At 42.3% G+C, this 20899-nt stretch overlaps 1 protein-coding gene across 3 annotated transcripts in view; it reads right to left on the reverse strand.

The window, feature by feature from the left end:
• Window positions 1-20899, reverse strand: part of grip1 (glutamate receptor interacting protein 1) — a 374255-nt gene that overhangs the window by 251186 nt on the left and 102170 nt on the right. For 2 of the 3 annotated variants that reach the window (XM_078417383.1, XM_078417379.1), the window contains exon 1: window positions 7966-8496. The exons of the other annotated variant lie outside the window; for it this stretch is intronic. In XM_078417383.1, coding sequence (XP_078273509.1) covers window positions 7966-8101 — 136 coding nt within the window. In that variant the 5' untranslated portion in view covers window positions 8102-8496. Of the gene's footprint in view, window positions 1-7965; window positions 8497-20899 lie in introns of those variants that run through there. 3 annotated transcript variants of the gene reach the window in all.

Below are 20899 nucleotides of genomic sequence, written 5' to 3' on the forward strand. Positions count from 1 at the left end.
ATTTTGTGTTTGTAATTTTTTGTAATGTACAATTAATTTTTAATTTCAATCACAGATTTAACATTTTCAAAAGACAGATGTGTGAATAGGTCAAAGGACACATTATAGATTTTAGTTATACTTGCTTGGAGCAGGTTATACTTGCTTGGAGAACAGAGAAGCAGCCAGTTGAAAAACGGAGTAAGGAGTAACTTGGTTGTAAAGTTTGTGACAAGACAAGGTGACACACAGGTAGAGGCAATTTAAAAAGAGCGCCAAGACCCAGGTTCAGGTAATTTACTAATCAGCCCTAAAGTAGTTAATTAGGTATCAGATAAAAGTGAGTGCAGCTGTAGTGGAGCAGCCTTGTTGTGAGCGGCCTTGGAGGTCAGAAGATGCTTCCAGTCCGAGCGGCGGACAGGTCGATGGCTCCAATACCAACGATGAGACTCGACTGGTGAGACCGACGTCGGGCAGAGCCATAGTGGTGGGTGACTCCATTGTCCGAGGTGTGGACAGGAGATTCTGTGGTGACAGGCGAGACTCGAGGATGGTTTGTTGCCTCCCTGGTGCCAGGGTTAAAGATGTCACGGACCGACTTCAGAACATCCTCGAGAGGGAAGGTGAACAGCCAGAGGTAGTTGTGCACGTGGGCACGAACGATGTCGGGAGGAAGAGGAAAGAGGTTCTGCATCGCGAGTTTAAGTTAGGAAGAAGACTGAAGAACAGGACTTCCAGGGTGGTTATCTCTGGACTGCTTCCTGTACCTCGTGCTGGTATGGGCAGGAACAGGGAGATAGGGGATATGAATGTATGGCTGAGAGATGAGAGCACGGATTTAGATTTATAGACCATTGGGATCCCTTCTGAGGTAGGGGTGACCTGCACAAAAGTTGAGGGTTACACCTTAACTGGAGAGGGACCAGCATTCTGGCAGGCAGGTTTGCTAGTGCTACACGTGTGGGTTTAAACTAAATAGTGGGGGGGAGGGGTTGACAAATTGGGAATATAAAGATGGAGTTAAAGGGAAAGTGATTACAGGAAAAATTGCAAAAGACTCCCGAATTAATGGGAAGGGAAGTTCTAGGTGGGATAAGAGAGTAAGGTCAGGGCCAATAGTGACCGGTGTGAGAGGGGAGGTGAATACCGAGGTTAAAGTGTTGTATTTGAATGCGCGAAGTATAAAAAATAAAGTAGATGAGCTTGAGGCTCAGTTAGATATTGGCAAGTATGATGTTGTGGGAATTACAGACATGGCTGCAAGAGGACCAGGGCTGGGAGCTGAATATTCAGGTGTATACGACCTATCGAAAACACAGACAGGTGGGAGGAGGGAGTGGGGTCACGCTGTTGGTAAGGAATGATATTCACTCCCTTGCAAGGGGTGACATAGAATCAGGAGATGTAGAATCAGTATGGACAGAACTGAGGAATTGTAAGGGTAAAAAGTCCCTAATGGAAGTTATCTACAGGCCCCCAAACAGTAGCCTGTATATAGGGTGCAAGTTGAATCAAGAGTTAAAATTGGCATGTCGCAACGGTAATGCTACGGTGGTTATGGGAGATTTCAACATGCAAATAGACTGGGAAAATCAGCTTGGTAATGGTCCCCAAGAAAGGGAGTTTGTGGAATGCTCCGAGATGGATTCTTTGAGCAGCTTGTACTGGAGCATACCAGGGAGAAGGCAATTCTGGATTGTGTAAAAAACCGTATTTGATAAGGAACTCAAGGTGAAAGAGCAATTAGGAGGTAGTGATCATAATATGATCAGTTTTAATCTACAATTTGAGAGGGAGAAGGGAAAATCGAAAGTGTCAGTATTGCAGTTGAGCAAGGGGGACTCTGGAGGCATAAGAGAGGAGCTGGCCAGAGTTGACTGGAAAGATACCCTAGCTGGGAAGACGGTGGAACAACAATGGCAGGTATTTCTGGGAATAATACAGAAGGTGCAGGATCAGTTCATTCCAAAGAGGAAGAAAGATTTTAAGGGGAGTAAGAGGGAAGTGGCTGACAAGGGAAGTCAAGGACAGTATAAAAATAAAGGAGAAGTATAACATAGCAAAGATGAGTGGGAAGCCAGAGGATTGTGACTCTTTTAAAGAGCAACAAAACATAACTAAAAAGGCAATACGGGGAGAAAAGATGAGGTACGAAGGTAAGCTAGCCAAGAATATAAAGGAGGATAGTCAAAGCTGCTTTAGGAACGTGAAGTGGAAAAACAATAGTTAAGACAAATCTGGGTCCCTTGAAGACAGAAGCAGGTGAATTTATTATGGAGAACAAGAAAATGGCAGACGAGTTGAACAGGTACTTTAGATCTGTCTTCACTAAGGAAAACACCAACACTCTCCCAGATGTACCAGTGGACAAAGGTCATGATTTTAACGTCCATTATGGACCATGACCGCCAGAGTGCTAAGATATGGATGTGTGAGGTATGTTTCCTCAAGCAATATGTAGATGGCACTACTAGAGAGGTGGCAAACTGTGACCTCCTATTGGGAAATGAGGCTGGGCAGGTGGCAAAAATGTCAGTGGGAGTACACTTTAGGACCAGTGACCATAATTCTATTTGTTTCTAAATAAGTTATGGAAAGCGATAGGACAAGTCCACACATTAAATGTCCTAAGCTGGTCAAGGATCATGTTGATGGGATTGGACAGAAACTTGCTAAGGTTGATTAGGAGAGGACATTAGCTGCTAAAGGGTCATCTGGCAAGTGGAAAGCTTTTAAAAGTGAGACAGCAAGCGATCAGAACCAATATGTTCCTTTAGGGTGAAGGGAAAGGCTCACAGTATTAAGGAGCCCTGGCTGATGCAAAATGCTGAAGCTCTGTGTCAGCTTTAGCCACAGGTGAAGTTTTGGAGGTCGGCTAATGGCGTGTTTTATTTAAGAGGGATAAGCTAGGAAACCGCAGACCAATGAGCTGTACGTCAGTCATGGGACTATTAGTGAAAGGGATTTTGAAAGACAGGATTTATCTGCATTTAGAAGCGCGAGGACTGGTTCGGGATGATCAGCATGGCCTTGTGTGTGGGAAATCATTTCTCTAGAATTTGGTTTTGAGGTGACATGTGGATTGATGAGGGCAGTATGCTGGACATCATTGACATGGACTTTAGCAAGGATTCAGACAAGGTCCTGCACGACTGATTGGTGCAGATCACACAAGACTGAGGGTGGGCTAGCCAAAGGGATACAAAGTTGGCTTGGTGGAATCACAGAGTTTGTTTTCAGAATGGAGGCCTGTAATCAGTGGTGTACTACAGGGATCATGTTGGATTTACTGTAGTTTTTCCATACGTATTCACACTTTGGACGATAACGTTATCAAATTTGAGGATGACATCAACATTGATACGTGGCACATTCCTTGTATATGCATACTTGGCCAATAGACTTATTCATATTCATACTCTAGGAAGGATATGATTGGAAATGGTGCCAAAAAAACAAATCACACTGGCATTGCCAGGATGGGAGGACTCTGGGTACAGGGAGAGACTGGAGAGGTTGGGTTGGAGCAAAAGTCTTTGAGGAATGAACTTTATAAAATCATGAGGGGCATAGATAAGATGGATTGTCAGTCCTTTTTCCAGGGTAGGGGAGTCTAGAATTAAGGGGCATAGGTTTAACGTGAGAGGGAAAGAATTGAAAGGGGATCTGGAGGCAAGGTTTTGCACACACAGGGTGGTGGATATATAGAACAAGTTGTCAGAGGAAGTGGTAGAGATATATACAATTACAACGTTCAAGAGGCATTTGGACAGGGACACGGATAGGAAATGTAAAGAGGGATGAGACACAAAATGGGACTATCTTAGTCAGCACGGGATTGGACTGATGGGTTTGTTTCCACGCTATAGAACTCTGACTGAAAATCTACACAGTTAATCAACATGGTGTTCTGCTCTGTCAGATTGCTCAATTGGCTCTAATCTCTTGATATGGATGAAATATGGCATTAAATTAAAAGTAAATACAGCCATTAGATGATAATGTCTAGACAGCTCAAATTCTTGTCTCACAGCATAACAAATACTTATTACCCGATCGGTTATCACTGAATAAAATTTGTCATCGGTTTCAGCGCCTGCAACGAATAAGATACATTTTCCTTTGCATTCCATTCATTGTTTGGGTCTTTCATTGTACAACCATACAAGCTGCTGGAGAAATTGAGGATGGAAACTAACACCTTATGCTGGGTGAGGGCCATCATTCTTATGGTAGTTTCCAACACGGGAACAAAGATCAAAGCTAATCAGAAAAATACAGTAAATGTTTTGCCCGATCACAATACCTATTGGGTGGGATCTATGCCAATTTCCTCAACAAAAAAAGGTTTGTTTTACTGGTAAATTCATCCACCGAACACTGATTCGGTTATTCAGTGATACCTGACAGTTGGCTTAAAGGGTTAGCAACATCTGTATGGCAATACACGAGCAGAGTCTTAGAATTTGTCAAGAAACACATTTTACACAAACATATCCGGCACCAAGATGTTTCCTTAGCATTATCTTTAATGTAAAAAAAAAAACCCCAAAAGTAATAGAGCTCTAGTGTTAATCTAACATGAATATTTCCAACATAAATAAAGATAGACACAAAAAGCTGGAGTAACTCAGCGGGACAGGCAGCATCTCCAGAGAGAAGGAATGGGTGATGTTTCAGGTCGAGACCCTTCTTCAGACTCTGATGTCATGCTGGCAGTACCAGCACATCTCTGTACCGCCCACTCCCCTGACAACAGTCTGAAGAAGGGTCTCGATGTTACTCCAACATTTTGTGTCTATCTTCGATTTAAACCAGCATCTGCAGTTATTTCCTATAAATAACTTGTAACTTGTCTTCCAAAATATCTTCAGCAACGAGACTCAAAAATCAACACACATACATTGGTGAACCACTTCACAGGAGTTTGCTTTATTCTGCAGATTTCTAGTATTTAGTTGGTTCAACGTTCATTTATATGTCATCTTAACTCATTCTAGTATACGTGACTCAAGGTGCACTTGACTACGGCTGACTCAACTCTCTTCTGAAACTTGCCTTTTCATAGTAGGGATGAAATATAATTGCTAGACTTGACAGCCAATGCCTCTTCCAAATAGCAATTTTACCAAAAAGTTTTTTGCTTTTTTTTTCAACCACAGGATTTTTAATGTAAGATACAGCCCAAGATATTATACTGGATAACACAAAACTTTCTTACACAAGCAATAAGAAATAAGACAGCTGCGTTCCAATATATAAAATAAATCAATTTTCAACCCCAGAAACAGACACTTGAATGCATTTTATAAAGGCACTGATCCGGAAAGCTTCCAACCATTTCAAAAATACTTTCCAAAGTGCTTGAGTAAAAGGTGCAGATCGATGGGCACATACAAATTATCTGCACGCCATTGTTGGGAGGACAATGCATTGTTTGAACAATCTACAATTTGCCTCAGAACATTGCAGAACTGAATTTGCAGTGAAGTCAGTGGATTATTAAACGGGTGGCACTCAGAGGCAAAGCCGGAGTGGGAGGAGTCTCAAAGCAACAAAATCCAAAGTCAAACCTCAGTCATACGTGAAAGTGAATCGCAAGCCTTCTTCCACAGTGTTTGTCTGATGTAGGAAGGAACAGCAGATGCTGGTTTAAATCGAAGGTAGACACACAATGCTGGACTCAGCGGGACAGGCAGCATCTCCGGAGAGAAGGAATGGGTGACGTTTCGGTTTGAGACCCTTCTTCAGACTGAAAGTCACAGGAAAGGGAAATGAGAGATAGTGGTGTAGAGATGACAGTGATGTAGAGAGATATAGAACAAATGAATAAGTCTGAAGAAGGGTCTCGACCCGAAACGTCGCCCATTCCTTCTCTCCTGAGATGCTGCCTGACCTGCTGAGTTACTCCAGCATTTTGTGAATAAATAGAACAAATGAATGAAAGATATGCAAAAAAGTAACGATAAGAAAGGAAACAGGCCATTGCTAGCCGTTTGCTAGGTGAGAACGAGAAGTTGGTGCGGCTTAGGTGGGAGAGGGATGGAGAGAGAGGAAATGCAGGGGTTATTTGGTACAGCTTTGGATCATCTTTCTCCTATGTGCTTCAACACACATCCTGTTCAGATGCCCAAGTGTTACCACAAATAACAATCATGAGTCGGTCTCAGTACCACTCACTTAGATCAATCGAGTTACGTGACCAGGCCATATTTAAAGGGAAAAGGCACAGGCTGATCTACGAGTATATTTTGTCAGGCTGTATTTGAAAGATGGTGGGTTCGAAAGCTTTCACTGCTAAAGAGCAATTCATGACCTTAAACTTTTACGCAAATTACACTTAGTCAGGCTTAACAAACTTTGTCTAAAAAAATTGAAATCTATGTACAAAACACTGTGCAAAAAGAAGCCCAACTTTGTTAATAAGACTTTAAACATTTCACAGAGATTATTTCCCTTGTCAAGCCTGCATTTAAATCTTAATTAAACCATGAATGCAAGTTTGCATTGAGACAGGTACAGACAGGTTTGCTTAAATATGTTGTTGCACACAATCAAAGGACAAACCAGAAATGCCAATTCCTGCGACATCTAAAGGTAAAGTCAAAGTTTACTCCCAACTGCATTGATTTTACCGCTTCACACAACACGATGTGCCCCGGGCTAACCTCTTGTTACTACAGCCTAGTTGTCACTACTACAATTACAGCCATTGCCTCTGAACTAGAGACATGGAGAAAATGATCACAGGTTCCTACCCTGGTTCACTAGTCGGTCAAACTGCCTCATCCTTTTTTTATACCAAGCACTAATAAAGGGTAGGAAGGAACTGCAGATGCTGGTTTAAACCCGAAGATAGACACAAAGTGCTGGAGTAACTTCGCAGGTCAGGCAGCATCTCTGGAGAGAAGGAATGGGTGACTTTTTGGGTCGAGACCCTTCTTCAGACTGCTGCAATTTCTCCCTATAATTAAACAGCACAGCAATAATGCCATGGTCCATTTATTACACCTGGCTACCTGGAGAAGCTCTAGAAAGAGCAGATACATTATTGCATCTTAACACAAGTCAGCACCAGCAAAGTGCATCTGAGAGGTTGAAATAACTTACTTTATGTGGTGAATAACTATAATTGACAAATCTTTTTTTTTTTTAAATAGGTTTTACTTCATAAACAAACTTTATTCCGAACAATAACAAAAGAAAACAATGCAAAAACCCCCAACAGATTCTTCGAGTGGGTCTAACATTCAGTGTTGCTGGTTTTATAAAGAGCACGTCTGTTTTGTACATACAGGTAGCACCATCGCCACTCATGGGGTGAAATCCCTTCCGTTGTTTGAGGGGTTCCCCCAATGGACGGCCTCTCGTTCCCATTTGGACGGTTCACTGTGGTGGATGGACCCTAGACTGTGGCCCTTCCCCAAAGAGCCTTTACATTGGCTTTTGCGTTAACTTAATGCGTTTGGGGAATACATCATCCGTGTGCATTGCAAAGTCCTGAATGCCCACAAGCCTCTTTTTATTAAGTGCTGACCTCTGGGTTTTTGTGCTTGCTGTGGGGAGTGAAAGATCACAGCCAGAATACTCAGAGCATCCACCATGCAGCCCTGCAGAAACACGCTGAATTATTCATTCTCATCTCGGAATTGGGACTGGACATTATTGCCCGTTCAACTGTGCAAATTATTCAAATCAATTCACACCTCAAACCACTTGTCAACTAAATGCTCAACACTGGAGAGATCCCTGGGCGGGGTGGATACAGAGCCAGAATTGGTGTTATCCAAGGCAGCAGGATAACGCGAACCCAATTGATGTACTTTTCCCCCGCAGAGACATCTCAGCGTCGGCTCCAGTGAGGCGATCGGCAGATACCTGAAGTGAAGTCCCGTAATACATGCGGGTGTGTTCACGTGTCATCAGCTTGTTTAGAAGTCATTCCACAGATATGGCTAAAACGAACCACATTAAGGTCATACTCACTATGCAGTTGCTCAGAGGCATAATAATAAACATCTTCATAACCCTCGTGGTAATCCTCCTCTGGCCTGTACTTCTTGCTTTTCCTCCTCCTCCTCGTCCTTTTCACTTGTTTCATCATGTTCAAAAACCGCTCCATCCTTGCCCCTGGCGCTTGGTCCACCCGTCGGCTGTTAAGTGTCAAGTGTCAGCAACAACGTTCAGTGCGAAGCTGGCACACCATGAATGAGCAAGAGTCAGTGAGACAGACGCCCGCCCAGCCCAGCCCAGGCAGCCCGCAGCACACGCCGCCACTTCAAACTACGCTACTCCCTGCACTTTCCACAAAGCACTTATTATGTTATCTGCCGTCCTGAAACAAAGGGGCTTGCTTCATTCCAGGCTTCAAACTGAGACTTGAAACAAAACCAAAAAAAAACTAGAGACACGGACTGGCGTGACTCCAAAAACGCAACAAAAAAAAGTGACGAAAAAACGAAGAGCGAAGTTCAAAAACAATAGCGTGGAGAATGAACCTTGTGCTTGAAGCGGTCTCTTATTCCATCACTGAGAGATGGGCGTGCATTAATTTCCACAGACTGCACCAAACGAAAAGACAGATTAAATGGTGCTACATCTGATCACTCATTCGTCCAATTCATCACATCCAGCGCAATGGATTGCAAAATGCCGAATAGCAGAACTCCTTGTCTCACAGGGCTTTCAGGTTTATAGCAGCAGAAGATAAGCCCAACATGCTAAATGGTTCAATCCACTCAGTGGCAGCCAAGTGCCTAGGTGTTAATTCGAGCAGCGGGAACTAGGGTCCTCAGCTGTTTAAACTGACACTAGTATTCAGATTGTTAATTATCTGCAATACTGTATTCCAGGTATTACATTATACAACAGATAGTACAACAGATTCATCAGCAGAGACAAACAGAAGGAAGCTCGCAACACCGTGTGTTTTCTTATCGTACATCTGAGTTTCCAAGCTTCAGAGACAGTAGAGGACAATGGAATGCTGCTGCTTATATTATCTGCAGCTGGAAATCAAATGATGATAGCAGAGGAGGGCAAACCTTCAAACCGCACAAGTCGATGAGGTCTTAACCGCAAAACAGCTTCAAGGGTCGCCAATCAAAGCAAATTCGTAGATAAGCCAAGAATGCTGAAGGAATGCAAAACAAAACATCATTCCTTTGCTTTTCAGCAAGGCTGGGCTTGGATGAATCAGCTAATGATTTAGTGTCATTGTTTAAAATTGACCCACACTCCAGTGACCTAAAGTGCATTTGCAGGCCAGGTCTCCTCTCTGCGCCCGAGCTTTAGATTGCAATTTATCGAACCATTCCTCAACTGCTGAGATGGGGCTTCTGTTGTGCTACCATCGAGTATTCCCCTCTTCATTATCTTCAAACCAAACTGGCTTTGTTGGCACGCTTCGAATCAACTTTACAGTCTTTATCACTGCATTTGAAAAGAGAAAATCAGATGGAGATTTTTAAAGTTGCCAAGAACCATGTTTCAGCCCAGTGCGAAGAATAGGTAGGCTATTTTAAATATGCTCAGTCCTAATGAAATAGCAGGCTACCACTAAAGCTCAATTCATTACAAAATCTTTGACTGATTAACTGATCTTTTCCTTGCCAGAATTTTAATTTACATATACAGTTCAGCCTAGAAAAGAACTGGGGACTTAAAGCTTTAACAACCCTTCAGGTTCTAGTTTTTCCAAACGTAACACCAATCTCAAAAAATAATTTCAACACAGAAACAATTCATCCCTTTCAGAGTTTAAACAACTGCGATAAATCTACAAATAAATGCAACACCGCTAAGTTTCATTTCACGCTCAATGAACAAACATTAACTAACTACAGGCTTGTCAGTGTTTGTCTGAAATCTGAGAGGTAGTATTATGCTTTTGCCCTTGAATCCCTTTCCAGATGGATGGTCCGGTTACACTTACAGAGAATGAGGGATTCCAGGTAAGCCCTGACTGGCTAATATTCCAAAGGCATTTTTTATTTGCCTTTCTGAAATGTGCCTGCTCCACATTTAGGAGCTATTTTTAAATAAAACATATAACTTGAGCTAACAATAGCTGCCTTCCATCTACATGGCTTCCAAAATTATAATTACTTTGATTGAAGTATTAATTAATTGTACTTTTTTAAAATATTGTAGTCATCATTATAGGATGGATGGTAATATTAAAACTATTAAACCAACATTTAAGTCTCAGCAAACTCAATCAATCATGTTGATTAATATCTCATCTAGGTAGTAAAAAAAATGACTTAGGGATGAGCCACTGGGATAAATGGACAGCAACCCAAAGCTGGGTGAGAAGAACAAGTGTGATCCGATGTGTATTTGGAATGAGGAATTTGGGCAGGAGACAAAAGGTGGCAGGGTTAAAGAATGGGAATTGCAGAAAATGGCTGACACAGCTGGGCACAAACAATAGCGGTGGATGAGGGAAAAAGTGATATGGAAAAACTTTACGACACTCCTCCTCAGTTTCCAAGATGGCGTTGTGCGCAGATTTAGACAATTTGCTCCTCTGACATTTGGAATAGAAAGTGTTCCTGGCACTGATCCCTGACAGAATTTCACTGCACTCTTCCTCCAGTCCAAATATGACAACCTTTCATAAAGAGGCTGGCATATATGTGGAATGAACTGCCAAAGAAAGTGGTAAAGATAGGTAAAATTACAACATTTAAAAGACACATGGACAGGTGCGTGTTTCGGAAGGATTTGGAGGGATATGGGCCAAATGCAAGCCTGTCGGACTAGCCCAGTTAGGCAACTTGGTCGGTGAATATGTGTTGGTTGAAGAGCCTGTTTCTGCACGGAATTGCTCCATGACCTTAAAAGGCTGTTGTCCAATAGAACTGATCTTCAAGGTCTAAAGAGGGGTCTCGACCCAAAACGTCACCTGCCCCTTTCTCCAGAGATGTTGCTTGACCCGCTGAGTTACAACAGTAAGGTAAAGGCAGAAACGTCCATTTCAAAATTTAAATTTAACGTGTGCTTTGAAAACCTGAAATATAATGCTATGGGGGACGTGGCCAAATTCAAAGTACCAGCAGAGCTTGGAACAGCAGCGGCCAAGAGCAGAGCACTGAACAAGTGTGATTAATGGAAGGTGAGAGAGGGGAAGTCGGTGAGATAAATATTGAAATAACCTTGTCTGCAGGTGACAGACATACACGGAGACTTCACCTTGAGAAATATAAAAACAGAACAATAATTTAACCAAGCAGTAAGGAGGACTAAAAGCGGCCATGTAGTTGGGTTAAGGGAAAGCCCTTGGCATTTTATACATGTTAAAAAACAAAACAGGAGCGAGAGAAAGGGTAGGGCCACTCAAGGACAATGGATGGAATTTATAACTGGAGCCACTGGAAGTGGACAACGCACAAAATGAGAACTTCACATTGGTATTCATGGGGTGTCGTGGGGTGTCGTGAGATCAGGTAACAATATGTTGATGGTCTAGCATATGTTTGAGGAGGAGGAGGAGCTGTTGGGTCTCTCAAAGATCATTATGGTGCACCAGTCTCCCCAGTGCCTGATGGAATCTATTCTAGGATACTGTGAGCAGCATGGTCAAAGATTGCTGGGGCCTTGACAGATGTTTGACAGCTGTGGCACGACAACAGTAGTGGATGAATACATTATTACCATCCTCCTCACTGTTCATTGGATGTTTCCAAGATGTTGGCAGCAGATTTATTCTCTTTAGCTACAGAAGGGGTCCATGAAGACTTAAGAGTTGTCAATATTTTTCCTTTCTTCCAAAAATTCAGGATAATCTAGCAATTTATAGGCCGGTGAGTTTTATGTCACTGGTACAGAAATTCTTCAGATATTTCTTAGGGACAGGATTTACTTGCATTTCGAAAAGCATGGACTTTAGGAATAGTCAGCATGGCTTTGTGCAGGGAAGATTATGTCTTAGAAACTTGACTGAGTTTTATGAGGCAGTAACAAAGATGATTGATGAGATAGGGCAGTGGATGTTGGAGACATGGATTTCCATAAAGCAATTAACAGTGTCCCTCATAGACCCATCAAGAAAATTAAATGACATGGTAACCAGGTAGGTTGGATTCAAAATTGGCTTGGTCGTAGAAGGTAGATCAAGTCAAATTTACAGATGGTGGTAGCACAGGCGTGTTATTCTGACTGAAGGTCCGTGATCAGTGGTGTTCCTCAAGGAGCTTGGTTGTTTGTGATTTGAATATTATGCCGGTGGTCTGATCAGCAGGTGACACAAAAATGCTGGAATTGCAGAGGAAGATTGCATAAAGCAAATTAAAGTAGAATTGTAATGCTATCCACCAATTCCAAGGCCGCCTGGATCCAGAGTGACCGCCTAATCACACCCATCATTTATATACACAGCCATACAAAGTAGTTCTTGGATACACAAAGTAGTCCCAGCAATATCACAACATCCCCCTTGTCTTATATATTACAACACAGGTTACTGATTGTGGATGATCAGCCATGATCACGATGAATGGTGGTGCTGGCTCGAGGGGCCGAACGGTTTCCTCCTGCACCTATTTTCTATGTTTCTAACATCATGCACAAAAGTAAAAGTGTCTCTATTTCTGAACTGCAACTTCATTGCAATAGATGCCAATATGTCATTTGCTTTCCTCACTAGTTGCTGCCCATTCATTGTCTGAGCAGAGTTGATCAATATTCTTGTCTAAATCAGTGTTGTTTAACAACCTGCTTCTTTGCACTAATATCACAAATAATCTCCTTTCTAGTTCGCGCAACAGCAGCAGGATTAGGGAATCCTGGCTAACGAGGGATTTGGTTCCCTCTGGTCAGGAAATTCATGGAGGCGCATGTCATGTATAGGCAGCCGGGATAAAACAAATCCACTGCATTATACAGGATGCGGGAGAACACTATGGGAGGAAAATCGGGAAGGCCAAACAGGAACATGAGATACCCTAGGTAGGCGAAATGGGAATCCAAAGAGTCTTTCTAAGGATTTTAAGAACAAAAATGATAACTGGGGGAGAATAAGTCCTCTTCAGTATCAGTGTGGCCATTCACGTGTGGAGCAGTGCGAGGTGGGCGATGTCTTAGGTTAATACTCCTCTTGGTATTCACTGTGGAGAAACTCTGGAAGCTGTGGAAAGAGAACTGTGATATCCAGAAACCTGTCGAAAGACGTACAGGTATGTAGGTTAATTGGCTGGGTAAATGTTTAAAAAAATTGTCCCTAGTGGGTGTAGGATAGTGTTAATGTACGGGGATCGCTGGGCGGCACGGACTTGGAGGGCCGAAAAGGCCTGTTTCCGGCTGTATATATATGATATGATATGATGATGATAATGAATGGGTTAAACCAGTACTTGTGGAGTAGCACGTATAAGTGTATGAATTTTGTTTTCTTTTAGCTTTTTTCCCCTCAAAATTGTTGATATGGTCTAAGCGATTGTCACAAGATGATGTTTATCTTAATAGAGATAAAATCTCTAAAGGGGCAGAAGTGCATGAGACTCATGACTTTATTAATCTTTAATAATCCTTTTAATGTATTTCACTACAACTTAATAACGACAGTTTTTTTTGTAAACTTGAAGTGTTTTTCTCTATCATTGATCTGAATCCTCAAACTGCTTGTATCAGTAAAGTATTTAGCAGGGTGTAGATCAATTGAAAAGCTGGGTAGAGAAATGGCAGATGGGGTTCAATCTCAACTATTGAGAAGCGGTGCGTTTTAGGATGTCAAATGCAACAGTAAAGTATGCAGCAAATGGAAGGAGTCGTAGAAACATTGATGGTCCGAGGGATCTTGAGGTGTAAGTCCACGGCTCTCTGAAAATGGTAATAAAGATAAGGCATAAGGCATGCTTACATTCATCAGCTGAAAAATGTTGGAAAGTCATGTTGCAGTTGTATAAAATTAGCTTAGACCATACAGTATTTGGAATATCGTGTGTATCTCCTCACATCCGGAATCTTGGAATCATCTTTGATCAAACCCTCTCCTTCAACAAACACATCAAACACATCACCAAGACAGCCTTCTTCCACCTCAAAAACATCGCCCGTCTCCGTCCATCCCTCTCCTCCACAGCTGCAGAAACCCTCATCCACGCCTCCCGTCTGGACTACTGCAACAGCCTCCTCTATGGCTCACCCACAAAAATCATCAGTAAACTTCAATACATTCAAAACTCCGCTGCCCGTCTACTCACCCACTCCCCAATCCGTGACCATATCATCCCTGTCCTTTACAAGCTCCACTGGCTCCCCATCCCCCAGAGAATCCAGTACAAAATCCTCCTCATGACCTACAAAACCCTCCATAACCTGGCCCCATCCTACCTGACTGACCTCCTCCACAGATACACTCCCACCTCCACCCTCCGCTCTGCTGCTGCCAACCTCCTGTCCCCCCCCCCATCCGGACCAAACTCAGATCCTGTGGGGACAGGGCTTTCTCCATCGCTGCTCCCACCCTCTGGAACTCACTACCCCAAACCGTCAGAGACTCCTCCTCACTCACCACATTCAAAACAACACTGAAGTCTCACCTGTTCAGCACTGCCTTCAACCACTGACCGTCACCTCACCTTCTGTCTCCTTTTTCTGTTTGTTTACTTATTTATCTATTTATTTTCTTCTCTATGTTCTAGTAATCCCTGTAAAGCGTCTTTGAGTGTTTGAAAAGCGCTATATAAATGTAATGCATTATTATTATATTATTATTATTTCTGGTCGCCATACTAGAGGGAGGTTTTGTAAGCTTTGGAGAGGGTGCTGAAGAGGTTGATCGGGATATTGCCTGATTGGAGAGTAATAGCAATAAGGAGAGGGTTAGGCAAACTTGGGATTGTTTTCACCCCAGCATGGAATTTAAGGTGAGAGGGGGAAAGGACATTTATGAAATGTTTTCATTTTAAACTAAGGGTGGTGCATGCCTGGAACGTCTTGCCAAGGAAAATGATGGAGGTAGATACGATACACCAGCAAAGTTCAGGAAGAATTTAGACAGACACGTGAACAGACAGGAATAGAGGGATTTGAACCCTAGGCAGGTCGATGAGATTAGTTTAGACAGGCATCATGTTTTGTAGGAAAAAAACTGCAGATGCTGGTTTAAATCGAAGGTAGACACAAAATGCTGGAGTAACTCAGCGGGTCAGGCAGCATCTCAGGAGAGAAGGAATGGGTGACGTTTCGGGTCGAGACCCTTCTTCAGATTGACCCGCTGAGTTACCCCAGCATTTTGTGTCTACCTTCTATTTAAACCAGCACCTGCAGTTTTTTTTCCTACAAACCATGGTTTGTGCAGACATTGTGGGTCGAAGGGTCTTTTCCTGCGCTGTACAGTTCTATGTTCTATTAAATGGGCTGAGGTGACAAATGAAGTGGAATTAATTGGTCTTTGTGATGAAAGATATTGGGTCAAAATTCATATCAGCATGTTAGAGGTAGTGTAAATGTCAAGATTTATGCTGTGCGGTTGGCCAGAGAGTTCATGGAATGAGAATGTAGAGTTTGCCATGAAAAGCTGCAAATAATTTAATAATAATATATTCCTTTATTCGTTCCACACCGGGGAAATGTACCCAACTAACTGAGGTAATAACAGAACAAACTGTATTGTAAAGTTCTGACCAGCATAATTTTTCATTTAATTACTGTAACCCTCCCCATTGCGACAATTACTTTTCTAAACCACCTACAAACAAAATTTCATTCGCATTAAGTGCTCCCATAAATGTAATTTTTTAGGGTTTTGTTAATGGCATTTCAAAATAGTTACAGGAGTAGTCCATTAATGATATTCAACATCCATATTTTAGCTATTCCATAAGCCCTCTATCTGGATTAAGTGCTTTCTCCAAACACATACATTGAAATAATTTGGACAAGGCTGAAATATAAAATTAAACCACAAAACAAAGGTTATTTGCCTCAAAATAAAGGATCATAGAAACATCACCATTTCCACAACAGCCCTTCAGTAAACAACGGAACAGTGTTGGTTTGTGGGAGGTGAGGGGGCAGGCATGGAAGGCCGCCTGCCTCCTGCCTCATCAACATGAGTGAATTTTTCAAAGTAGCAATGAAGTGTACGATGAGGCCACACCCTTGATGTAATCTACATGGACTTCAGAGAGGCCTTTGACAAGGTACCGCACAACGACTGGATCAAAAGGTTGACACCAATGAGATCCTGGGCAACTTGACAGATTGGAACAAAATTGGCCGTACACAAGGCAGAGTATGACGATGGAGGTTTCATTGTGTGATCAAAGCCCAAAACAGTGGCGTACTGGATCAATATCCAAACCTACACGGTTTGTTTCACATATTAACAATCAAACTTACTGAATTCAGATGTGAAGGTAGAAAGTTTGCAGATGAGACATTATTTGGTGGTATTGCTGATAGTGAGATGGGTAGTTTTGGGCTCTAGGAAGATGCAAATTGATAAGATGGGCAGAGCAATGACAGATGGAATTTAATATTGGCAAGTCTTAGGTGATGCATTTTGGGATGACTAACAAGGTCAGGACATACATTTTGGATGGTAGGGTAGTTTAGTTTAGTTTAAAGATACAGTGTGGGAACAGGCCCTTCGGCCCACGGAGTCCACTCCGACCAGAAACCGGAGCACCCAGAGAAAGCCCTTGCGGTCACACGGAGAACAAACACCATACAGACAGCATTCAAAGTCAGGATCAAACCTGAGTCGCTGGTGCTGTAAGGCAGCAACTCCTCCTCTACGCCACTGTGCTGCCCCAGGGATCAAAGGATGATTTTATTTCTACCAAGAGGGTGGCTGGAATCTGGAATGAACTGCCTGACAGGGTGATAGCAAAGACTCACACAAGATTTGATTATCTAATCAAGATTTGATTAGGCTTGGAGCTAAAAAAACAGATCAATATAGAATGGCATTTGGTCATCTTGGAAGGGGCTGTTTGTGCTGTATGACATTATCACTGTATTAGCATTGTTACGCTGGGAGACTGGTGATGGGGGTGGACCAGCAGGTAGTAAGTGCAGCCTGTGTGCCTGGTCCATAATTTTCTTGTCCATTGAGAAAATAACTGCTCCTCATTTCAGCTACAAATAACAGCACAACACAGGAACAAGACCCTCCGCACACAATGTCTGTGCCAAACATGATGCCTAATTAAACTAATCTCCTCTGCCTGCACGTGGTGCATACCCCTTCAATCCCTACATATCCATGTGCCTATCTAAAAGGCTCTTAATCACCACTTCCTCCACCGCCACCCCCTTGCAGCAAGTTCCAAATACCCACAATTCTTTGTAAAAGAAAACATCCCGCACATTTCCTTCAAACTTCACCCCACTACATTCAATTTGTGTCCACTATTCTTTGATATTCACACCCCAGGGAAAAGGGTTCTGACTGTCCATAATTTCTATGAGGTTCTCCCTTCGCCTCCGATGCTCCAGAGGAAACAATCCAAGTTTGTCCAACCTCTCCTCGTAGCCAATACGTTCTGATCCAAGCAGCATTAACCTCTTCTGCATCCTCTACATCCAATTTATTTTTCACTCTTGGTTCTGACCAAGGTCCCGGTCACAAGCATTAACTGTTGTCGAAGAGACGGGGCACGGAAGGAAAATTGTTCTGAAAAGCGGCAGATAGACTGTTGAAGCCTGTAGTCCGTAGGCCTGTAGTAACAACTTTAGATAGTTCCTCTGCCCCTCTCTTCCCCTCCCCCTTCCCAGATCTCCCACTGTCTTCCTGTCTCCACCGATATCCTTCCTTTGTCCCGCCCCCCTGACATCAGTCTGAAGAAGGGTCTCGACCCGAAACGTCACCCATTCCTTCTCTCCTGAGATGCTGCCTGACCTGCTGAGTTACTCCAGCATTTTGTGAATACCAGCATTAACTGTTGCTCTTTGTTAAGATGCTGACCATTTTCGACATTCTGTCATTGTAGTTCATGGCAAGTTACTTCAGAACATCTTCAGCATGGTATATACAGTGGCATGGTGCACCTGTGGCATGTTAAACAATGACTCTTTGTGCTGTCTGGTAGTGAAATTTGCTAATGTCAGGTCTCACTTCCCTACAGATAAGATTTCCAACAACTTAAAATTCAAAATTTAAATATTTATTGATTTGCAATTTTTCATAACTTTGTATCCATCAATAAACCAGGATACTTGCAACAATGGGACTTTGTGGTCTCAAGGGAAAGGCCTGGCTAAAATGATAAGTTACATGTTAATCCAATTGTCATTTTAACCAGGACATTACCTTCTGACAAAGCAAGGACAGAACCATATGATGTTCACTTGTGTGAATCACAACATGCAACATAGTAAAGATTGCAGATTGCAGTTGTAAGGAAACATAAATTAATTTTGCATTCAAAAGCAATCAGGTTCTTTGGAAAAATAATTAACATATTCATCAGCTTACTGCAGTTTTAAACTAAGAAATCAGTTTAAATAGAGAGAGCACTGATGATCAAGAGTGCACAATTTATCTCAAACAGATTTCCCTGTTTTGACCTTCAGTTGTTCTTTCCCCTCCTTGTGTGATAATGTTATATCTTAACAATCACACTCACTGCATAATACAGATCAGTCCTCACAAGCTAATTATATGTTTCTATTTTGCAGCAGTACCATTTAAAGTGGTGTGATTATTGTACTCCAAGGCATTTCACACACCTCATTTAAAAAAGCCTATCAATCCAGGAAATTAAACACCATCACTAAACCACAGCCTATCAACATCCATTCACAGAGTTATGCTGGAATTTATTTTAGTTGTGATGGTGAACGAAGGGTAATTTCATATTGGTCACAACAATTTATTTTGGAACGTCTTTTGGAACAACTTGAGCCTGGAGCTTCAGTTCGGTGATAGCAATAAGAAATTGCTGCGCTGAATCAACAGCAGCCAATTACAATAACAGTTTCAGAGATATTCTGCCAACGTTCAACAGCAATTCTCATGTATGCACTAAATGTGCAAACCCAATCTTTTTAATATCAAGGTTTCCCAGATAATAGAGCAGTGTTTCTAATAGAGCAGCATATTAGTATGAAAGTGCTCATTTAACCCAACACATTTTTTTAATAGGGAATAGAGAATTCTGTACGGTACTCTAATTGTGTGATTTCAGTGATGGTGAATCATCTGTGATCAGCATCAAGTATTTCCAGTTGAAGAGGTGACTCAGCTAGGCTCACTCAATTTGTATCCCAGAACAGTGCCCAGGACCACCCCTACAACGTCATGCACTGGCCTGTGGAATTACCAATTAATGACAGGAAGAGCTTTGGTCTGCAGAAGCTTGTGCTCTGCAGCAAATCCATTAGGAGGGCTCAAAGCCTCAAACTCCTTATTTCATTTTGATGACTTCCACATCAATGGTTTGAACTCAATTCTGGGAAGTGAAAGACCAATATTCTACCGCCACACAGCATTTTATTCACCCAAGGTGCTATAATCTGAATTCACTAATCAACCCACATATTGATGATTATCCCAAAATTAGTCATTAACCTTTGATCAAGGCATCAGCTCCAAATTCGATGCACTTCCATTCATGGGTTGTATTTATTCCTAAAGCAAATAGGGATAACACTAAAGTTTATCATGTTAATAAAAGTTAACAATTATAAATGCATGAGAAATCAACTAGTGTTAGTTTTTACTTGGGTTGACTTGTATTCCAGTTTATTTCCTTAAATCAGATAAGCATTTTGATTCCTTTCTCAAGCACCACTTCACAATCACACCATTTTATGATTTTTAGATTTTTTTTTAGATTTAGAGATACAGCGCGGAAACAGGCCCTTCGGCCCACCAGGTCCGCGCCGCCCAGCGATCCCCGCACAGTAACACTATCCTACACACACTAGGGACAATTCTTAATTTTTTTTTAACATTTGCCCAGCCAATTAACCTACATACCTGTACGTCTTTGGAGTGTGGGTGGAAACCGAAGATCTCGGAGAAAACCCATGCAGGTCACGGGGAGAACGTACAAACTCCGTACAGACGGCGCCCGTAGTCAGGATCGAACCTGAGTCTCCGGCGCTGCATTCGGTGTAAGGCAGCAACTCTACCGCTGCGCCACTGTGCCACCCAATACAACACAATTTCCCTTTGTATGAGAATAACATTATCCATTGTAAATGGGATCAATAAGCTTGTAAACATGATCTCAGGGTCAGGGTAAAACTATTGAGCAGGTGGGCTGAGGAATGGTTGATGGAGTTTAATACAGAGAAGTACAAGGTTGCATGTTGGGAAGTGTAACCAGGGCAGGACCTACACGGTGAATGGCAGGGTTCAGGGAGTGTTGTAGAGCACAGGGATCTAGGAGTACAGGTACATAGTTCCTTGAAAGTGGAGTCACAAGTAGATTGGGTAGTCAGGAAGGCTTTTGGCACATTGGCCTTCATCAGTCAGAGTATGGAGTATAGAAGTTGGGAGGTCATGTTACAGTTGTACAAGACATTGGTGAGGCCACATCTAGAGTAATGTGTTCAGTTTTGGGTCACCGTTATAAGAAAGATGTTTTTGAGCTGGAAAGGGTGAGAGGTTGAGCAGGTTAGGACTTTATTCCTTGGAGCACAAAAGAATCATGGGTGATCTTACATAGGTGTATGATTATGAGAGGAACAGATAGGGTTAATACACAAAATCCTTTGTGTAGGAAGGAACTGCAGATGCTGGTTTAAAGGCCAAGATAGACACAAAAAGCTGGAGTAACTCAACAGGTCAGACATCATCTCTGGAGAAGAGGAATAGGTACCATTTCGGGTCGAGACCCTTCTTCAGGCCCAAAGCCCTTTATCCAGAGTAGGGGAATTAGGGGTCATAGGTTTAAGGTGAGGGGAGAAGATTTAAGAGGAACGTGATGGCCAACTTTTTTTTTACACAAAGGGTGTTAGG

The sequence above is a fragment of the Rhinoraja longicauda genome, chromosome 20 (genome assembly GCF_053455715.1).
Source record: "Rhinoraja longicauda isolate Sanriku21f chromosome 20, sRhiLon1.1, whole genome shotgun sequence".
NCBI classification, from domain to species: Eukaryota; Metazoa; Chordata; class Chondrichthyes; order Rajiformes; family Arhynchobatidae; genus Rhinoraja; species Rhinoraja longicauda.